General features: G+C 40.9%; 1 protein-coding gene across 6 annotated transcripts in view; it reads left to right on the top strand.

The window, feature by feature from the left end:
* The window catches only part of FMN1 (formin 1), a 294,798-nt gene that overhangs the window by 154,714 nt on the left and 117,777 nt on the right, over nt 1-22,307 (top strand). For all 6 annotated transcript variants that reach the window (XM_088456500.1, XM_088456499.1, XM_088456502.1 and 3 more), the window contains 3 exons: nt 1,036-1,763; nt 3,541-3,685; nt 15,034-15,121. In XM_088456500.1, coding sequence (XP_088312626.1) covers nt 1,036-1,763; nt 3,541-3,685; nt 15,034-15,121 — 961 coding nt within the window. The remainder of the gene's footprint in view (nt 1-1,035; nt 1,764-3,540; nt 3,686-15,033; nt 15,122-22,307) is intronic.

Genomic DNA, 22,307 nt, shown 5'->3' with positions numbered 1-22,307 from the left:
AGAGGGATAATTGATGTTTTATGTGGGCCAAGAGCCCAATTATCATAATTAGCGCATGAGAAGGCATTGGGTATTTCTGCCAGTTAAGGTTGAATAGGTCATTCATGAATGACATGGGCTTATCCCAAAATGTCCTTATTTTGCTGCATACCTCAGAAAATATGAGAAAAATTAGGCTTTGTTCCATCTTCATTTGGGACAATGCCCAGACTCGCCTGTGACCACATAAGAAATCTAAGCCCTGTTGATTATTCTGAAGTGAACCACCTGAAGGGTTGATGAATGCAAATGTTTCATAGTGTACTCAAAGGGAGAAATGTAATTAGCCTGCGATGGCAGCAGCGAGATTCCGGCGAAACTGTCTGATGTGTTAAAGTGGCAATCATATAAAAGGTTATACAAAGCTGGTTTTGCCTTTTAACTGATTGCCACTTTAAAACATCCGGCAAACTCGCCAGAATCTTGCCAATGCAGACTAGTACTTGCCGATCTTGGAGGCAATTACATTGCCCCCAGAGGGGGGAATTCGTTTCAAGGCGATGTGCTGCCGCTTTGCATATTTCCGTCATATACGGTAAGGCTGACATCGCAAGTTTTCCCTCACACCTTTATGGGGTGTGAATGAAAACTTGTGATGCAGGTGGGCGCAATGTGCTGTTCTGGAACAGCACATCGCGGCCTTCTCGTGGAATTAAATTCTACCATAGTATCTTAAAGGCTATCCAATTTGACAGGACAGGAAGCCTCATTCTGCCGGCTGGTCGCAGAGCTATTCCACACTTTTGACAGATCTAAATGTATGAAGTCTGCATAAATAAATCTGATTCTGTAGGTGTTTCAAAAACTTTATTTAATGCAAGGGGAAACGTAGAATGTTATTGCAAGATTTTAATATATTTTTGTTTGCAGTCAGTTTCGAAATGGCCGAATATGTGATTTTATATATTTTCTATTTTTACACTTTAAGTGTTGTGTAAACTGGTTAATATCCTGTTATGATCTTGACGTCTGTTCTTTTCTGTTTGTGTTCCTTAGTCACAGTTTGAAATCAACATTTTCAATGTACGAGGAGAGCAGGCGGTCCAAATCTCCAAGCTGGAGGATAGCATACAGAGCCTACGAGAGGAGTTGGAAAACAGACTAAATAAGGAAAAGGGAGAAGTCCGGGATGCATGCGTTTCAACTGAAGATGAAAACCTCCCAAAGACCTTTCGAAATGTTTATATTCAGACTGACCGAGACACTTTCCTGAAGCCCAGTGACCAGGATAACAAAACTCAAAAAAACGATCGCATACTTCCAAAAAAGTTGAACATCCCATCACTGAGTCAGTGCCTAACAAGCCCTACAGAAGCCCAGGAGCTATCTCTGAACGTGCCTACACTACCTACCTCCTTACAACATGTTGGGACAGTTCCACCCCCTCCTCCCTTGCCGCCTCCTTTGGGAGGTCAGATCCCACCACCGCCTCCATTTCCTGGTGCTAGTTCTATTCCCCCACCCCCACCACTTCCAGGTTTTAGACCGCCTGCACCTCCTCCTTTACCTGGGTCTATGCCCGCACCACCTCCGCTGCCTGCAGGTTCTGGTCCCCCGCCTCCTCCTCCACCACCATCAGGTTTTGGTCCTCCACCACCTCCATCTCTTGGTTCTTTTTTTGGTGGACTTATGTTGACAAACAAACCCCCACGCAAACCCACAGTAGAGCCTGGTTGCCCAATGAAGCCACTTTACTGGACAAGAATTCAACTTAAAAGCAACAGGTAATTAGGGCAGTTAGTAAATAAGTCATATTATAACTATACTGTACACTGGAAATGCATATATCTCATGGAGCCAATAGAATGGGACAGTTTGGGGAATAATAAATTGTTCTCTAAATTATATTGTGTAGATTTTGGCAATGTTAGGACGGATAAAGCATTCTGGTTGAGGTGAAATATCTGGCTAAGTTGATCGTGATTATATTAAAATTCTGATTACATGCATACAGTGGCTTGCAAAAGTTTGCAACCTAAAAAGACATTTGTCTGTATTACAAATGACACTTACATAGATTGTTCCAGACAGTATTTTTAGTGCAAACTGGTAGGCTCTTAAAGTACATTATTAATTCCTACTTCATTGTTTGTGTATAGGAAAGGATCCTAGACTGCACACCCTGAATATATATAATGGGAGGTGCTACCTGTTGAGACTATTAATGCAGGCACAAAAAAAGACAGATCACAGGTGCACAACTCCAAATTACTAATTGTATATAAAAACATTAAGCAATACAATTTTGCAATAATGGCCAAGGTAATGGGCCTACCCACCATAATGAGGTAACCTCTGAGGGTAGATCCCTAACATACTAGGGTTCAAATCCAGAGCGCAGTACACCCCCAAACTAGCCCAGCCGAGCCACCCCAGGGCATCGCTCTAATGAGAAAGGTGAAGTGTAGAGTAAGATAGGTAAGAGCAGCTGCGGTTGCATATATAGGATGGAGAAGTGAAAATACAAATATAATAAACAAACAGTAAAAGTGTTAAAATGTGCAAACAAAAGAAAAATGTGTTATAATGTGATACCCTGAAGCAGACCAACCAAAGCAATCCAGGGGATCCACTCCCCAAAAATCAACCCAAAGTTGCACTACAGTATATAATTTGTAGGAATTCCCTAAATTGTGCCTATACTAGTGTGCATTCACAATGCCAGACTCCATGTTTTAAACCGATAAGGGAGGGGTGCTAGACCAGGCTGAAGGTGTCTCATGCCTTCAGGTGTGCAAAGAATCAAATGGGGTGTATAGAAAAGGATCCTAGACTGCACACCCTGAATATATATAATGGGAGGTGCTACCTGTTGAGACTATTAAATGCAGGCACAAAAAAAGACAAATCACAGCTGCACAACTCCAAATTACTAATTATATATAAACACATTATGCAATAAAATTTTACATACTCTGCTCGGCTGAGCTGGTTTGGGGGTGTCCTGCGCTCTGGATTTGAACCCTGGTATGTTAGGGACCTACCCTACAGAGGTTACCTAGATATGGTGGCTAGGCCCATAACCTTGGCCATGATTATGCTAAAAATCTCTATATATTTATTGCAAAATTGCATAATGTATTTTTATATAATTAGTAATTTGGAGTTGTGCAGCGGTAGCACAACAGTTTGCGCTCCACATCCCCCGCACAGCCGCGTTCCACCGGGGGCGGCAACGGAATGTCCAGCATCACAACTTCACATTCACTATTACATTACTAGTTAAACAAACACAAACATATATCAACATACCCCTGCACGGCATAGTACAACATTAGGTAAGACTATAGCGGCAGTCAATATATATAGTGACACGTGTGGCCTGATGACGATGGTTTGACCCCGAAACGTTGAGAAGTAAAGCATCGGCTTTTTATTGCCTCACTAGTCCTGCAGTGCCGCCTGTTTCTTTATGGTTTCTATATATGTATATATTTGCCGTTCAAATAGCACTTTGTGTTTTCAGGTGTATTCACTTGTATCTATTTTGTACAATACTAGTGATAAGGCCTCTTTGTGGGAATCCCTGAGGGAGCCAGATATTTTGGACACCAAAGAATTTGAGGAACTGTTTTGCAAAGCCAGTATTCAAAAGAAGAAAAAGCCACTTTCTGAGACTTATGAGAAGAAAACAAAAGCAAGGAAGGTATGTAGTCCAAATTCTGCATTTTGTATTATATCCTTGGGCCGTTCGACTTTAGTGTTGTGCAGGTTACCGGAAGCTGCAGGAAGGAATGTACAAGCCAATGGTATAAAGTGAGCTGTACAGTAGGTGGAAAACCAATTTTAAGGATGAACCGTAGGAAATTGAAAATATAATTTTTGCATACATAGAACAGCGCTGTACAAATTATGAATACCTTGTCACAGTCAGTACAAAACTGCAGGCCACGATCTGATATTGGGGCTCAGCAGCTTTGCCCAGCTCTAACGTCTTCTGTCATTGATCTGTGGCGACTCTGCTTGATTAATGTAGTCACTACAGAGAGACGAGGCAGAACGAAGCCTGAGCGGTGGGAATAATAATTTAATTAGTCTATCTGTAGTCTTCACCTAGAGGAAAAAAGCCACTACATAAATGCCAGTGTTAGTCCCATTTGTGGCTTTTATTTTTTTTATCATGTATTTGGTTAAGTAATTTAACATGGGATAATAGCAGGGTGAGGGATGGATGGGTGGGGGGGGAGGTGTTTAAAAAACTTGTGCAATCATGTACACAGAGGACCAAAAGGAGCACAGTACTTTAGTCAAGACCGTGCAATAAATGGTTGTATGTTGTTGATATAGCGGTTGTTATAGGTGTCACAGGGTTTGGTGCAGGAAAAGTATAGGTTTGTTAGTATTGGGGCTAAACTAGAGACCACTTCTGCATTCAAATGGGCAAATAGAGGGAGAAGAATCACACGTTAAGTGCTGTTGAAATGATTAGGGCAATCGTCCAGCCGGCATATTCACCAAATTTTATTAAATTAGACGGACACTGTGGGGAGGATCTGCTTAAGTTCTAATGGGCATGTAGACATGGTCAATATATGATTTATAAGTTTTACGTTGTGTTTTGGAACCTATGGAATTTGCTAGGGGATCGATACATCACATAGATCATTAATCATTTTGCTCTCTGAAAAGATAATTAAAAATATATATTTGGATGTTGAATATAATTTTTTTAAAACACATTGCGAAATCAGCACATTCCTCTTTTACATTTTGTAATGGCTGTTTTTTCCATATCCAAATGGATTCCAGCAATTAGAGGAAACTAAACTTCATCTATGTTACACTTGTCTACAATCCATACAGACAGCCTTTTTCTAGGGTGAACTAATATTCGCATTGTCACCCTTACTGTTCTGTAATGAGCTACATCACCCCGGGCTTCTATACTTATTGACATTGTTACCATTCTTGTCCTGTTTCTCTGATGGCAAAAAAAACATGTGCGCCAGTGTTCTCCCCTAGCAGTTTTTTGGGGTGCACCACCCGGCAAGAAACCGCCTACCACCCGGCACTTTGGGTGCCTGAAAGTAGGGACAGTATCTTGGAGCTGTATAAAAAGGAACAGATCCTACAGACTTTGCAGCTTTTTCATAATCAGACGACTGGGCTTCTAATAATAAGAGGAGAATGAATATATAAAATGTTATTTCAAGTTTAAAACATTATAAGGTCAGGGCTTAAAACATTTTATTATTGTGAAGGCTCCACCCGGATACTTCTTGATGGGGCTGGAAAAAAATTCTGGGGAGAACACTTCGCACTCAAGTGTGTGTTTGTATACCATGATCCTGGGGGATTTCTCTGAATTATATATATAATTTAATGTAATGGTTAGTGTTACTGCCTCACAGCACTGAGGTCGTGGGTTCGATTCCCACCACGGCCCTAACTGTGCCGAGTTTGTATATTTTCCCTGTGCTTGCGTGGGTTTCCGCCGGGTACTCCGATTTCCTCCCACACTTTAAAAATATGGTTGTAGGTTAATTGGCTCCCACCAAAAAATTAACCCTAGTGTGTAGGTGTGTGCATGTACATGTGGTAGGGAATATAGATTGTAAGCTCCACTAGGGCAGGGACTGATGTGAATGGCCAGATCTTCTCTGTAAAGCGCTGCGGAATATGTGTGCGCCCAATAAATAATTGGTTATATGTGTGTATATGTATGTATATATATATATGTATGTATGTATGTGTGTGTGTGTGTATATATATATATATATATATATATATATATATATATTGAGATATATATATAGATATATATATATAGATATATCTAGCTCTGAAGTGAATGACAAAAGTGAACCTAGTGTAGGCATGTGATTTGTTCTAATCACACACATTGGGATGTTTTGAGAGATGATGACTTGTGTGATCCATCACCCTACATTTGTCAGCACCATGATTAACATATCAAAGCTTAAGACTGGGTTAGCATAACTGCCTCACTGGCGTCTTCGCCCCCCACCCTTCAATCTGCCTAATTGCTTTCATGTGTTTTATAAGCCATGGAACAGAGGGACAAGGGCCCTATGTCAAAGTACAGACGTGTCACTGCAGCTGGGCTGGTCATAGTCCCAGGAGAGACATTCTGTGTGAGGGTCATGTAATCATAGGTCAGGAGCACAAATAAAGTTGGTCTCTGATCACAGATAAGAGTATGCTGTTCAATAACTGGTATGATAAATGTCTTGCGAGCAGGGTTCACCTGATCATTCCAGCATTGATTCTAGTGTTTGATAGCCCATTTGTCAGTATACTTACATAGTGTTGATACATTAAATAGTGTGGCATGTTCAGACACACGACTACCAGAATTTAAAAAATTATAATACCGCAATATATAGGGATTCTATAGCTTCTGAAAAAGCGAATACTTGTCTTGTTGTAGTACAGGTTGAGTCTCCCATATCCAAATATTCCGAAATACGGAATATTCCGAAATACGGAATTTTTTTGGCATGACTGAGATAATGAAACTTTAGATTTTTGTTGGTTCAATGTACACAAACTTTGTCTAAGGCACAAATTATTAAATATAATGTATAAAATGACCTACAGGCTGTGTGTATAAGGTGTATCTGAAACATAAATGAATTTAATTTCTGTACACAAACTTTGTTTGAGCCACAAAATTATTGAAAATATTGTATTTAATTACCTGCAGGCTGTGTATATAAGGTGTATATAATACTTAAATGCATTCTGTGTTTATATTTGGGTCCTATTCCCAAGATATCTCATTATTAAATGCAAATATTCCAAAATACGGAATATTCCGTTATCCAAAATACCCCTGGTCCCAAGCATTTTGGATATGGGAGACTCAACCTGTATATGGGTCAGGATACAGAACCTATGTTTGAGGATAATACATCAGATGCAAGCTTTTAGGACCCATGTTGTATGTGAGGTTCTATATCAGAGACGTGGTTTCAGGGTCTTCAATGTGCCTGATTTACAGATAGGAGCAAAACCGGGAATATATTTATTTTTTTATTTGAGATGAAATGCTTTCTGCTTTTGCATATAGTATCATCTAGCATTGCAGTTTAGAATTGAACAGAGACTGCCCCCACTTCTGTCCACACATTTTATATTGAACCACCCACCCACCCACACAACAAGTTTTTGCCAGGTAAAAAATCTTATTAGGTTTGCTTCTAAATAGGATCCAATATGTTCAGTTTGGAGCTCCCATTCTATATACAGTATAGATCACTATAGGTTTCAGGTCACGTGTGTGTGTGTGTGTGTGTGTGTGTGTGTGTGTGTGTGTGTGTGTGTGTGTGTGTGTGTGTGTGTGTGTGTGTGTGTGTGTGTGTGTGTGTGGTCCTATACTGGAAATTAAGGTACAGTACAACGATATGTGCTGGTGTTCCCACTTTGGAGATGAGGGGGTTGATTTACAACTAATAACCTGCGAGATGCAGGCAGGGGCGAGAGTACAGCAACTATAGCTGTATTTTGGTGATCATTGAAAAGGCAAAACCAGATAGGTGTGGACTTTTCAATGATTGCTGACTTAAAAATACAGCCATACTCTTCATCAGAGAAGCTTCAGGATACAGATTGTCTGACCTGTATTATATGTTAGGGTTTTTATTTAAGGAGTTGAATGTTTATAAGTTTCTTTCTGGAAAGAAATTTGAGTACAGCCCGTGTGGGAAAGTGACACAGTGGTTTGAGGACTTACATGAGACCAGCACCAAAGATTAGAGATCGCATTCATCCAGCACCTACTCCTTTGCAGCATCCTAAAGTGTCTTGTTTCCTCACTCCATCCGAGCAGTGTAGCAATATAACATGTTTTTAATGAAGACAATTTGCTGCAAGCTCATTGTTTACCTAAGCGAGTCCTCACATCCTTGATAAGACTATACAAATAGATTTCCAATGTGCAGTTTCATCACATGCTGGTAAATACAATACGAAATCCTTGTTTAACACATATATTTAGTATATTTTGTATTCAGTGTTCCGTTTATTATGTAGTCTTAAAATCAACCGTTGGAGCCTGATGTTTGACCAGATAAAAGAAACCAGAGGAATTAATGATGTGCTTTATCAAATTACCAAAAGGTAACTGCTTGTTTGGCTTATTATGGGTCACAGGCGTAATAGGCGTTTGTTTCCAAATCAATTTGTATGTAATACACAAGAATTATTTTGCTGTGCACGCGGATGAGAAAAGTTACAGTTGGCGTAAAAAAAAGCCATAGATGTATAAACCGGATTACTAGTCGGAGAAAGCCTGGCACCGCCGCAGTGTCAGTGGGATGGCTCAGTCTGGGCAACAGAGCGTTAATGATTCAGTTACTCTACCAGAGGGCCCAGTCTCTGAGTAATTGTGACCATGTGTATTTGTGTTTAGAGACCTGAACTTCTTGGCTGAGCATTACGTGGACTTCTCAAATATTTAGAATAAAAGGATTTTGGGTGTGGGGTGTTTATCACAAAGTTTTTTTTTTTTATATATATATATTTTTTTTTCCACCCAGTTATTTTGCTCTGAATATTTCTGTTTTTGTTTAAGTTATTTAACCATTTACTAGTGATTAGTATTACTTTTGTGCTTATGTGGAAATTAAAGGGTTAAATCTGCACACCTTGTGATGTGCTAGTTAGTATATACCCAGCAGCGCTAACTAATGTTTAGCAAAATTCTGTTTCAATTACCCATAACTAGATTTCTCTTCCCATTATGACATGGCTGGTGATAGCTTGATGCCACAGAAAAAAAAATGTAATACTATGTTACAGCAGTACCTTTCTGGGTCCCAAATCCTTGAGTCAATCTTTACTTTCTTAGGAGCATTTTTGAAGGTAGGACATTATCTTGTCAGGATTGCATAGCATCTCGCATTGTCACCACTGTTAACAAAATACAAACTCTTGGCAGCATGGCACTAAAGGGGTCCTAGTTTTGAATCTCACTGGCACAGTCCTTTTTTAGTTATATATTATTTATGAACATTTACTTATATAATGCCAACATATTCTCTTGTGCTTTAATATTGGCAGCAAAACAGTTAATTCACAAGACGGGATAATAGAAAGACAAAGAGGTAAGAGGGCCCTGCTTGCATGCTTACAGCCTATAGGGATTAGGTACGTGAGGATAAGTGCAGCATATTGCAGTTTACTTCACCCAGATTGTAGAGGTTCATTGTGGGGGCTGTATGATTACGTTATTGAACCGATTTCCCTGTGCCTCATATGATCTAAAAGATTACTGTAGGACTGAAACCTTTTAGTCCATAGACATGTTGTCCGTGAGTTGTGATCAGTTGTTTACATGATGTGCAGGAAAGGATTAGTGTGCCTTGAATAGACAGACAGGCTTTAAATGCAGCGTCTGCTTGACTCCAGCACTGTAATCAATCGCTTCATTGTATCTGTCACTTCTAATACATAAGTCACTATGGAAAAGCAGGTTCTAGACAGCTGTTTTCTCCCATAACAAGTCCGTGGCCACAGACACAGTGTCCCCGTATAATACACTTCCCAAGTTTCCAACATTCATTTTTTCCGAATGATGGATCATCCACAGATGTTTCTGAGCAACTGGTTTTAAATCTACTTTAGTAATTGACAAATAACATAATTTTATGATAGGACAGGCTACATAGAACAGTGAGGTTTGTGAATCTTTCAATGGCCCCTGCAATCTGTTTCTGCTGTCCCAATCAAAGTTTTAAATGTATTAAGAACTGGAAGTTTAGCAAGGACATAGGCATAAGAGATGAGAATGATAAGCTGTTGTGACAGAATGGGCTTACTCTGCCACCTGGCCCTCGCTGTGTTAGTAACAGTTCACTGGTTGTAAAAAGATCCCCAAAAATGATCTATGGTGTGGGACACTTACATTAGGTGGCTGAGTAAAAAAAGTAAGTGCCAACTGTGCACCAGTAGTAGGAGAATGTGACTACTGTGGCACCTGGGGCGGCTTACTTCTGCTCATGCAGCACTTCTTTGAGTGGGTCTGTACTTGTTTACTCCTGAGTGATTACTTAGGGGTAGGACTGCAGAGTAGCAAGCAGACTGCTCCTTCAGGGTTCAGCACAGGACGGCCAGGGAACGGATTATATGTAGGTTTTACAGCAGATAATAGGCGTGTGCATGATCTCTTAGAAAAGTGTTTATTGCTCATATGTAAAACAACTATAAAAAAAAACACACTACTGCCAATGTGGTAGTGATGATACACTCAGAAGTACAAGATGGTACACCCTGTATATGATACCTTTTATATAGATTTATCACATGGGTTGGTAGGTATAATCCAGCAACCTGTCCCCTTTTACCAGTCCAGGTTGATTCTTACATTTTGCATGTGGATCAGCCTGGATGCTTTTAAAATGTATAATGGAACAAAGCAGTGGTTAGACATTGCAGTGCAAGGTAAAGTATTTATTTTATTAAATACAAAAAAAGTGTATCATTTAATAATTCTGCGATCTTACACTTGCAGCACAATGCCTGGAGTAATACTTTTGGCACTGTATGCCGTCCATACCAGAGCACCTGGAGGGAACCAACACAAACATGGAGGGGAACGTAGAAATGACATACAGATATATTGCCATGGTCCCATTCCTCCAGCACTGTGATGCAGCAATGTTAACCATTGTGCAAATGTCACACATACTGTAGATAGAATCAGTTTACATATATAGTGATAACTTTCCAATCTAGCATAGACATTTCAACTTTATGCTGGCCAATTGTTGCATTATTATAGCAGACAACATCCTGACACCTACAGCTCTTTTAAACAGTATAATGTAGTTTTCAATGGTCAAATATTTTGTGTGCTAAAATATTTTAAAATTAAATTTAAAATACATTTTGATCCAAATTGTAAAAGACAATCACAATGTATCTGAGTCAAATTTGACATGCAATTACCGGAGAGAAGTGGTGATATCTAATTCACTACAAGCTATTGTGCTCTGTTATCAGTTATCCAAGACTCTGCAATGTCTCATCTCTAGTGCTCATTGAAGGGATATCCAATGTCCATAGATTAAAATGCTGCACACATGATGTAATACTTATCACATATTTGCAGTTCTCCTAAGGTCCTGAAAGTACAGCGTATAAATGTTATAATTGTAATTAGCAGGTCTTTTTATATTAAGCAACTGGCCCTTTAATTTATGCATATTATAGTCTTGACTAGCAGTGTCTTACACATGACCTAGTGTTTTGTGTACCGTTATGTACTGAATGGCAGAAGATGTTGTAAGATTTGTCTGGCTGAAACGTGGGAAGACAGAAGAGGCATTAGTGCTTAGGGGAGTATGTCTTGCTTCTAAACAACTGCAAGAGGTGAGGTTTCCCATATCCGATCTCTTCAGAGTTATGCAAGTTGTCTGTACATGATATGTATCCTTTATGATTAAACATTGATAAATTAAATGGTTATTGAAAATTAGCCACAGATATCTATTTTTAAGTTTTCCAAGCCCTTGTAATGTGAGTCAATAGTGTAAGCTAAGGAGGGGTGTGGTATATTTTGTCAACATTCATCATGTCGACATGATCGTAATGTCAACATTGACCACATCGACATGATTACAATGTCGACAAAGTGTCCCTGGTGGTCTAGCGGTGACTTGCCTGGTCCAGCGGCTCCAACAGTGTTTTCCGGATTTGGTGGAAAGGTGATGATGCGGTGAGTATATCCCTAACCCTCCCCCTAGGGCCTAACCCTAACTTCCACTCCCATAGACTAACCTTAAACTTCCCTTCCGTAGCCTAACTCTATCCTCCCCTGTCATAGCCTAACCCTAGCCTCTCCCCTCCCGTAGCCTTAACCCTAGCCTCTCCCCTCCCGTAGCCTTAACCCTAGCCTCTCCCCTCCCGTAGCCTTAACCCTAGCCTCTCCCCTCCCGTAGCCTTAACCCTAGCCTCTCCCCTCCCGTAGCCTTAAACCTAGCCTCCCTTCCCGTAGCCTAACCCTCTGCTGTTGGTTTGTGCAGAATGTCGTTATCTCACATGTCGACATTGTGAACCTGTTGACATTCTGCAGATCAATGTTGACATTTCAATAATGTCAATAACATAACTATCAACATTGTTTTGTCCATATTATGAATGCCGCTGTTGTAAATGTTGACATTATGACTACATCCTGCAAGGAGAATACTGGGAGGATGTGAGGAGTAAGACTGCGCATAAATCCTCAACCTGGTACATATTGGGACGGGTGGGGGGGGAGGGGGTGGCTTAGCAATGGGTCGGATGGGACTATAGCCCCATGCCTCCACATAAAAATAGGCCCATCATCGTATCTGCATAATGATTATCATGTATATGTACATGATGCACAAATCCATACATTGTGATGGGAACTATAACTGCAGTAAATGATGGGTCCTGGTGACAGAACTCTCCTCTCTAGACTGCCCATCCTCCAGTTTGGGATTCAGAATCAGTTAATTCCTGCAGTCTCCTTACTGGAGGCTGACACTGCTGGCTGCCTTTGTATGAAGAGAGAAAAGTGACCGGCTCCTGTACTTCTATTTTTCTCTCAATATTATGCAGTTTATTCTATTGTTATATATTTAGGGAGACTTAAGGGCTGATGGTGTAAACTTGGCCACACAGCACTGGCCGCAACTCCTCTGCCTCTCACAATAAGCCCTTTATCAATTTTAGCACCAGGCGCTTATGCCCCTTAATCTGGCCCTAATAGTGGGCATTGCACTTTATTCATGTGGATATATTGAGTACTTTGATTTTACGCTCCATTTACTTTTTTGCCATACTGTGCTATGCGCAGACCAAACGCTAATCGTATCCACCTTTTGAATACCACACATGCTAAGTATCCTTTATTGCACAGTATTGTGCTCCTGAATATGCACAGCATAGTAAATGTAATTTATTTATTTATATTTTTTGTTATTTGACAGTAGTATAGTTTTTTGCTGCACCTACCATTTAATATATTTTAAAGATACAAAAATTACTTTCCGATGACCACCCCCTTCACTGCTACATCCAATTTAAATTATGGATACTTGCTTTCAATTCCCCCAAAAACTAAGAACTGACCCCAGGGCAAATCTCCCTTTTTTATTTTGTTGTCTTGAGATGTGTTTGTGATTTATTAAACGACTATTAAATGTTCCCGTTATTTGCTGGCTCACTGTAGCAACTCCTGTTCCCCTCCCATTCTGCTTTTCTTGCCCACTGTTCCTGGTCCTTAAAGAGGCTGCAGAGACCACACACGCTCCCCTCTGTGTGCTGCTCCGATCACCCTGGCGCCACCTACTGGAGTGTGGGATGTTAGTGGGAGACCCGCTGGATATTGGGTCTTCTCACAGTATGCAGTGGCCTTTGCCAGATCATTTCCTCCTTAGACGATGGCCGAACTGTCTTTTGGGTCTCATGCAGCAAAGTAATGGGGGAAGCAGTCTTGGATACGAGTGTGGATTGATATATCTACAATAAAAAGGTCGACACCAGGAGGTCGACATTCACAAAAAAGGTTGACCTATGATATATTTTTTGGGCCTAACCCGAAAAACCCACGTGTCGACCTTTTTTGTGTCGATATTGTCACTGTCAACCAATTACCTGTTGACCCATTGACTGTCCACCTTTTTATTGTAGACCTACCATCTGGATACCCTCAGCTACACCATGCGATCCCCGGAGCTACACAGTGGAGGCATAAAACAGTTTGATCCAGTATTTGGCTCAGTAAAAACATTAAAAAAAACAAGCCTATGAAATGTTTTGCTTGGGTGATTTCATATCGGCTTATATGACTATGATGGTCACAAAATGACATTTTTTATGTTTTCTTAATTTATTGTTTGGTAAAACAGGACTGTGTGAAACTGATGTCATCTGGAGGCATCGTATGGAACGCACATGTGGTATATTTGCTAAAGGTCGATTTTGATCTTTCTAAATTAGATGAAAATTGATAAACATTGATGTGCTTCTTGGGCTAAATCACACATTTACGGATTACTAACAATTTATTTTTAATTTTTTTTTTAAGTATTCGTAAATGTGTGATTTAGCTCCAGAAACACAACATTGTAGTTGATCGATTTTCATCGATTTTCAATTGATTAAAATCGACCTTTAGTAAATATACATTGTCTAGGTGTAGTTGTGGTTAGTAGAACTGGAGGAGTCAGGGACCGCATACAATGTGAAGGCCAGCTATATATTTTTCAAATGGTACCCCGGCTGAATATTCATTTTTAACAGTAATGTAAACTGCAATGTAACAGCAGTAAATATTTTTGAGGTCATCTCTATAGCATGTCTAACATATGACCTGTTCTGTGGAATACTTTTATGTGGGCCCATTTAAAAAAAATAAAAAAAAAGACAGCCACATTTGTTTATTGCTGGTCGTCTTCTAACTGTACCGAATGGCTGGATTTCCGACAATTTGGCTGCATACGTGTGTGTATAAATTGAACTCTGACCAAGTGGTAGGATTGTATCATGTGCAGAGCCATAACTAGACTTTTTGGTGCCCTGTTCCAGAGAGAGCATTGGTGCCCCCCTCCCTTTCATTTATTAAATAGGAACACAAGAGTGCACCTGAAAAAGGGCCATGGCCTCATGGGGGAGGGCCAGAGAAGAGAGAGGGGAGGTCAGGAGATGCTGGGGATAAACGAAGTGGAAGCTACAAGTGAGAATGATAATAAACAGGAAAATTGACAGACCCTAACAGCACCCCCTGCCCTGCGGTGCCATGGCACAGGTCGCATCTCCCTAGATACGGCTCTGATCACGTGTCATATTGGCCTCCATGTTCCATAGAACACAGTGGTGCCAAAATTGGGAGGTTTAGAAGATCACATTGATATTCACACTTATCCTTTTTTTTTTTCTTCTGTGTAGCGGTCATCTGCTGTTGTCTGAGTCCACTAATCAGCTGTTTGCTCCTGTGACTGTTTTACGATGAAACTCCATATAGTAACTTTATACTGAACCCTTTGCTCTTTCTTCCAGATTATAAAACTGTTGGATGGGAAGAGATCTCAGGCTGTAGGCATTTTAATATCCAGTTTACACTTGGACATGAAGGATATCCAGCAGGGTGAGTACAGGAAATAAGTGTTTCACATTCATGGTCAGTGTAGTGGTTCTATATAGTCAAAAACTATCAATCATTAAAAAATATATATATAGTCAGGTGCATAAATATTGGGACATTGACAGTATTTTCATATTTTGGCCTATATTCACCACCACAATGGCTTTGAAATTAAACAAACAATATGTGCTTTAACTACAGACTTTCAGATTTAATTTGAGGGTAATTACATCCAAATCAGGTGAACGGTGTAGAAATTACAACGGTTTCTATGTGTACCTCCCACTTTTTAAGGGGCCAAAAGTAATGGGACAAACTAAACAATCCTAAATCTAACTTTCACTTTTTAATACTTTGTTGCAAATCCTTTGCAGGCAATTACAGCCTGAAGTCTGGAACGCATAGACATCACCAGACGCTGGGTTTCATCCCTGGAGATGCTCTGCCAGGCCTCTACTGCAAATGTCTTCAGTTCCTGCTTATTCTTGGGGCATTTTCCCTTCAGTTTTGTCTTCATCAAGTGAAATGCATGCTCAATCGGATTCAGGTCAGGGGATTGACTTGGCCATTGCATAACATTCCACTTTTTAGCCTTAAAAAACTCAGGGCCGGTTCTCCCATTACGCAGCTGAGTAGGGCGCCACATATTGGAGGGTGCCTCACTCAGCTGCGTACTATGCGGGCCGCGGTGCAGACTGTGTCTCTGTGACACAGCTGCACCGTGTGTGTAGCGCTGACCGGACGGAGTTTGGTCAGCACTACACAGTGCCAAACACACAGCCGCCGGCAACGGCAGCTGTGTGTTTGTTGTAATTAGCAGCCAATGAGAGTCTGTCAGACTCTCATCGGCTGCTGCTGCTCCCACTGCTGGAGCCATCTTCCGGCTCCCGCAGGGGGTACTGGGAGAGATGTCATGACATCTCTCCCATAATGCAAAGCGTCCGGAGGAGCCAGTAGCAGCGTTGGCACCAGGAGTGGGGTTTCAGGTAAGTTTTTTATTTTATTACGTCCCACTCTACTGGGGGGGGCTACTACTGGGGGCAGTACCAAGGGGGAGATTACTACTGGGGGCAGTACCAAGGGGGAGATTACTACTGGGGGCACTACCCGGGGGCATTACTACTGGGGGCACTACCAGGGGGGATATTACTACTGGGGGCACTACCCGGGGGGATTACTACTGGGGGCAGTACCAGGGGGGGGGGTGGATTACTACCGGTAGCTGCTGCATTTCCCACCCTAGGCTTATACTTGAGTCAATAAGTTTACCCAGTTTTTTGTGGTAAAATTAGGTACCTCGGCTTACATTCGGGTTGACTTATACTCGAGTATATACGGTATACAGTATATGCATTTCCGTTCAAAAGTTTGGGGGTCACCCAGACCATTTCGTGTTTACATGAAAACTGACTTTTATTTATCAAATGAGTTGCAAAATGAATAGAACATATAGTCAAAACATTGGCAAGGTTAGAAATAATGGCCCTCATTCAGAGCCGCACGCTATTTGCGGTCGTTCGTTTAAAATCAAGGGGTGGCTATTTAAATGATCCGTACGCACATTGCAGTGTGTTCACACCTCTAAGTCTGAACGAACGAGCAAAACATACGCTCGTTTATTTGTTAAAAACGCCCCCTGGCCGCACGCATCCTACGTCATGTCCGCTATTTATTAGATTAATCGAGTACATCGACCAGCGTATGAACTGCTCGCTATTCTTGTGGTTGGTGTTTGCTACCACAAATTTGCGTGCAGTTCTGGCTATAAAATAACCCAGTAACGTGGTCAATGACGCTGCTGTTTTAAATATACACACCCATAAAACGCCCGTTTTGACCTTTAAGCACGCCTGCGTTCGGATCTCCACTCCCCATTTTCAAGCACCTTCCCCTGTTACCACCCACATACGCCTCATTCTGTCACTCAAAATAGCAGGCACTCGCTATATAGCGTACAAAGGATTTTCGGCCGCACTGACTGGTTCGCGCATGCGTACTAAAATGCGTGCGCATGCGCAGATGTGCAAACATCGCTCGGAACGAGCGTACTGCCGCTAACGAGCGGCTCTGAATGAGGGCCAATGATTTTTATTTGAAACAATAATTTTGTCCTTCAAACTTTGCTTTCGTCAAAGAATGTTCCTTTTGCAGCAATTACAGCGTTGCAGGCCTTTGGCCATCTAGCTGTTAATTTGTTGAGGTAAGCTGAAGAAATTTCACCCCGCGCTTCCTGAAGCACCTCCCACAAGCTGAATTGGTTTGATGGGCACTACTTGCGTACCATATGGTCAAGCTGCTCCCACAACAGCTCAATGGGGTTGAGATCTGGAGACTGCACTGGCCACTCCATTACTGTCAGAATACCAGCTGCCTGCTTCTTCCCTAAATAGTTTTTGCATAATTTGGTCATTGTCCTGTTGGAGGTGGAAATTGGCTCCAATCAAGCGCTGTCCACAGGGTATCGCATGGCGTTGCAAAATGGAGTGATAGCCTTCCTTTTTCAAAATCCCTTTTACCTTGTACAAATCTCCCACTTTACCAGCACCAAAGCAGCCCCAGACCATCACATTACCTCCACCATGCTTGACAGATGGCGTGCGGCACTCTTCCAGCATCTTTTCTCTTGTTCTGTGTCTCACAAATTTTTTTTTTTGTGTGATTCAAACACCTCAACCTTCGATTCGTCTGTCCATAATACTTTTTTCCAATCTTCCTCTGTCCAATGCCCCCATTTTAATCTTTTCCTTTTATTGGCCAGTCTCAGATATGGCTTTTTCTTTGCCACTCTGCCTAGAAGGCCAGCATCCCGGAGTCGTCTCTTCACTGTAGACGTTGACACTAGCGTTTTGCAGGTACCATTTAATGAAGCTGCCAGTTGAGGACTTGTGAGGTGTCTATTTCTCAAACTAGAGACTCTAATGTAAAAATAAGGACATTTCTAAGTGACCCCAAACTCTAGAACAGTAGAGTATGTCTGTACATATGTATGTATGTATGTATGTATATATATATATATATATATATATATATATATATATGTATGAGAGAGAGAGATAATCACGATAGGCCTGGCACTCCCAATGACACACTGTATGTAGCTGCTGCCGGTGCCCTCACAGAGGTGAGTGATAAAACATTCAAAGGTGCTGCACTCAGGGCATAGTAATGAAGAGACTACTCACTGCTTGTAAAGTCAACGTTTCAGTTCCTTAGCAGAACTTATATCAAGATAAGAAAATGCAAAAACGTACATACCTTAAGTGGTTACTGCATTCGAACATAGGGGGAGATGTATCAAACCTTCTGAAGAGGGCAAGTGGAGAAGTTTCCCATAGCAATCAATCAGCTTCTAGCTATCATTTATCTAGTACATTCTGTAAAATGGTAGGGAAAATCTGATTGGTTGGTGTGGACAACTTCTCCACTTGTCCTCTTTAAAAGGTTTTATTCATCTCCCCCATAGTGTGGCTGAATCGGCCCTGGTTCTTATTGACAAGTAAACTGAATGAATGTAGTTTAAACTGAAGCTTGGCCTGGTAATTGGCCATAGCATTCAGTATCAGCAATGATCAATGAATTTTCTTGCACTGATTAGCCCAGTAAATATAAATAAATAAACTCATTGTCAAACTCTTTGCAACCTTCCTAGTTTGCTTGGTGTTAGGTCTGTGTGTGTGTCACAAGAGTAATGTATTTCAGTTATAGGTTACTGAGCTTCTGGTCACTCTTTTCACTGCTTGTACATCTATTCCGATGTATCTATTTAAAAAATAAATAAATAACCTACTGATTGTATTTGTGGGATGTGGTGTTTAAAACTCACTACCATAATATTTTAGTGATTGTTTTACCGAATGTTTAGCTGTTCAGTAGCGTGTGACAGGGAGAAGGTGTGTGTTAAGCCCCTCACCTACTGCTTACAAATCCATCTGTATCCCATTACAGCAGGGCTGACCTTATTCTTTGAAGTACAGAGCTCGTTAGATCAAGGGCCACTTAGATGGAAGTATTACAGGGGCTATACCTTGTTTTACACTGCTTTCCCCTCCAGTCCCTCCAGGAATTAGCACTCCTATCTCCCCCCCTTCTTGCCCTCTTGCTGCTCATTATTAAGGCTTTAGCTACTTTTTAATTAGTTTAACACATTGGTGAGTTTCAATATGATAGCGTGGACCCACTTGACTATTTGGAGTGTGCTGGGCCTCTCGCTTGTCGATATAAGTAATTTATAAATACATGCCTCTGTGTTACGGTAATATAGTTTATTCCTGGTAAAGTCTGTGCCTGAGACAGCATTTGTAACTAGTACTATTTTTGTTTTTCTAGATTTGTTTTTTTTTTAATCCAATCCCACTGGGTGCGATACTTTACTTTTACTTCACAAAGTTTTCATTCAGTCAGTTTGTGCTTTATATATTACATGCTTGAACCCTTAGTTACTATAGAGTCCTTAAAGTATAAATACACATAATGTAGTCATGCAACGATTATTTTGGGTTCTCTGATGCTCGGACCGCATGTGTTCTCTATAAATCTGTAACATCTAGAACTTCGTACCGTAGTACCAATCTTGATGAAAATTCCAGTTTAACACTTTTTTTTTTTTCTTTTATCTACTTCTTGTTTTTCAGTACTTCCTTTTCTGGCGGATACTCTTATTTTCACAGATCCACACTTGATATTCCTGTAGACAATATTGATACTAAAATAATTTCTTACATGAACTCTTCTGATTGGTGTGTAAAAGTTCAGCTTAGTGCAAAAGGTTTATGTCCTGTAGTATAAGCTGCCTGTGGCTTCGATAAAGGGCACCACTGCAACATGTGAGCTGGGTCTCCCCTATCTTCATCCTTTCATAATTAACCCTTTGTCTAATACATTAAAGCTGCACACAAGACTCCTACCTTGATCTGTTTAGATACTTAGCTTAGTGACACTTGCGGTTACAGTATCCTCATTTGGTTTTCACTTAAATTTGGCATTTCATAAATATATAGTGTTCTCCTAAGGGCCTTATCCCCACTGGCATTAATTACGTGCATTTTTTAATACAATAAAACACCATAGAAAGGTATAACAGTAAAACCAATTTCTTCTAGTGTCAATATACAGAACATAATTTTTTGTTGCATTCTCTTTGCTCTTAGGTGTTTGGAATGCATCTTATTCCGTCTGCACCCATGGTAAATGCATTTTGAAAGATTATAATGAGATTTAAATGCTGGTAACAAATTAATGTCACAAGCCTTTTCTCTTCTGTTCTTGCCCGTATTAATAAACACTGCTCAACAGGGTCAGATTAACAATGGGGCGGGTGGAGCTCCAGCTGCAGGCCCTCCATGAAGCTAGGCCCACAGGTGGCTGACAGTGTTGACAGGAAAAAACTGTCAAGGCTGCCACCATGCTTCCCATGCCCACCCGCCGCATAGAACATCTCGATACTATCTTGTTCTCTGCATGTGTGATGTGCTCGTACGTAAAAAGACTATATGTGTGTGTTTATTTTATATATATATATATATATATATATAAGTAGCAAGGGCCTGGCACTCAAAGTCCCAATGTAAAGTCGGTGCCTTCTGCATATAATGTAAACATACAGTCATGACAAAGAAGCAGCGGCACTCGTCAAAAAAAGACTATTAAAGCAGGGTTGAAAGAACCTCTAATACCACTTCAACGTTTCAATCACAAAGATTTTCGTCAGGAAGTACAAAAACAGACATACAACACTTACCTATATACAGAGACAAACACCACGGGTGTAGCTGACCGCGTCCACCGGGATCACCTCTGACGTCATCGCTACGCACTATGCAGCGGGCGCAACGTCTGACGTGTCCGTTGCTGTGGAAAGCAGAATCAACAAAGTAATAGTGACATACCTTCACCAACATAACAAACATTGTTACATGTGCATAAAAGTCAAAACTATGCACAAAACTGAATATATAAACGGGGCTGAGCAAAACTAAATGCACATATGTTACAGAGTAGCAGGAGAGCATATCACTGCAGGAGCAGTTAAATCAGGACAAATAGATCTAGATAAAATATCTGATCAAATAATGGGGCTATAGGTGATAAACCGGCCGAAAGCACAGACAGTGGACTAAGCTGAAACAGAATATCAATTGAAGCACGAAAGAGACAATGTCTCATTAAGGCCATGAGGTTGCAGAGTGTTGAGGCGATGTATCCATTGTGCCTCAATCTGCAACAACCGTTTAGATCTATCACCCCCTCTCACACTCAAGGGGACGTGGTCTATCATTTTATACCGTAATGTCGATAGACTGTGTCGATGACTTTTAAAGTGGCGTGCTACTGGCTGATCAGTGTCACCACCACTCAGGGCATGTCGAATGGCCGATCTGTGAAGTGCCATCCTTTCACGTAACTGGCGGGTCGTTTTCCCAACATAAAGGTAACCACAAGGGCACCTAATAAAATATACAACGTATTGGCTGGTACAAGTAAGGACATAATTGATCTTGTAACGATGACCTGTATGTGGGTGTACAAAGGTGTCACCTGTCTCAAGAAAACCACAAGTCGTGCATCCTAGGCATTTATAGTTGCCAGGTTTTTTGGTCATAAAATGAGATTTAGTAGGGTTCTCGAAACTGGTGATGTCATTGTGCACCAGCCAGTCGCGAATATTCTTACCACGTTTGTAACATGGTAGTAGGGTGGAATTATGTAACGTGGGGAGATTGATGTCGGTGCTAATCAGTGGCCAATATTTTTTTGCGGTTTTAATGATTTGGCCACTACTGGCACTGTAACCATTGACCCAAACCAGTTTGCCCTTTGCATCATTGGTTTTATTTCTTGACTGTGTTACAGACTTAGGGGCCAGGAGGGCCTTCTGTCTGGCTCGTTGGAGGTACTTGCTGAGTACCCCCTCTGCCAGAAATTTTCCATCATAGTATCCATATGTAAAGCCTCATCAACCATATTCTTACAGATTTTCCATCAGTGTTGCTGATCTTGGTCCATTTAGGCTGAGCATGTCTCAGCAACTGGATACTACTGAACAACCGGGGTTGAGCTGTATCGAGTTACCTGTAGGAGATGTTTTTGCATTTTCAGACACAGACGCTGAGAGCATTCTATTCAAGGACAATCTAACTACTACAGCAGGTGCTGAATCGATTGATTTTTACTACACTCAATTATATAGACT

Source organism: Taudactylus pleione, unplaced genomic scaffold, assembly GCF_031769625.1.
Source record: "Taudactylus pleione unplaced genomic scaffold, aTauple2 ptg000707l, whole genome shotgun sequence".
Classification (NCBI taxonomy): Eukaryota; Metazoa; Chordata; class Amphibia; order Anura; family Myobatrachidae; genus Taudactylus; species Taudactylus pleione.
This window is presented reverse-complemented; position numbering and strand designations above follow the sequence as displayed.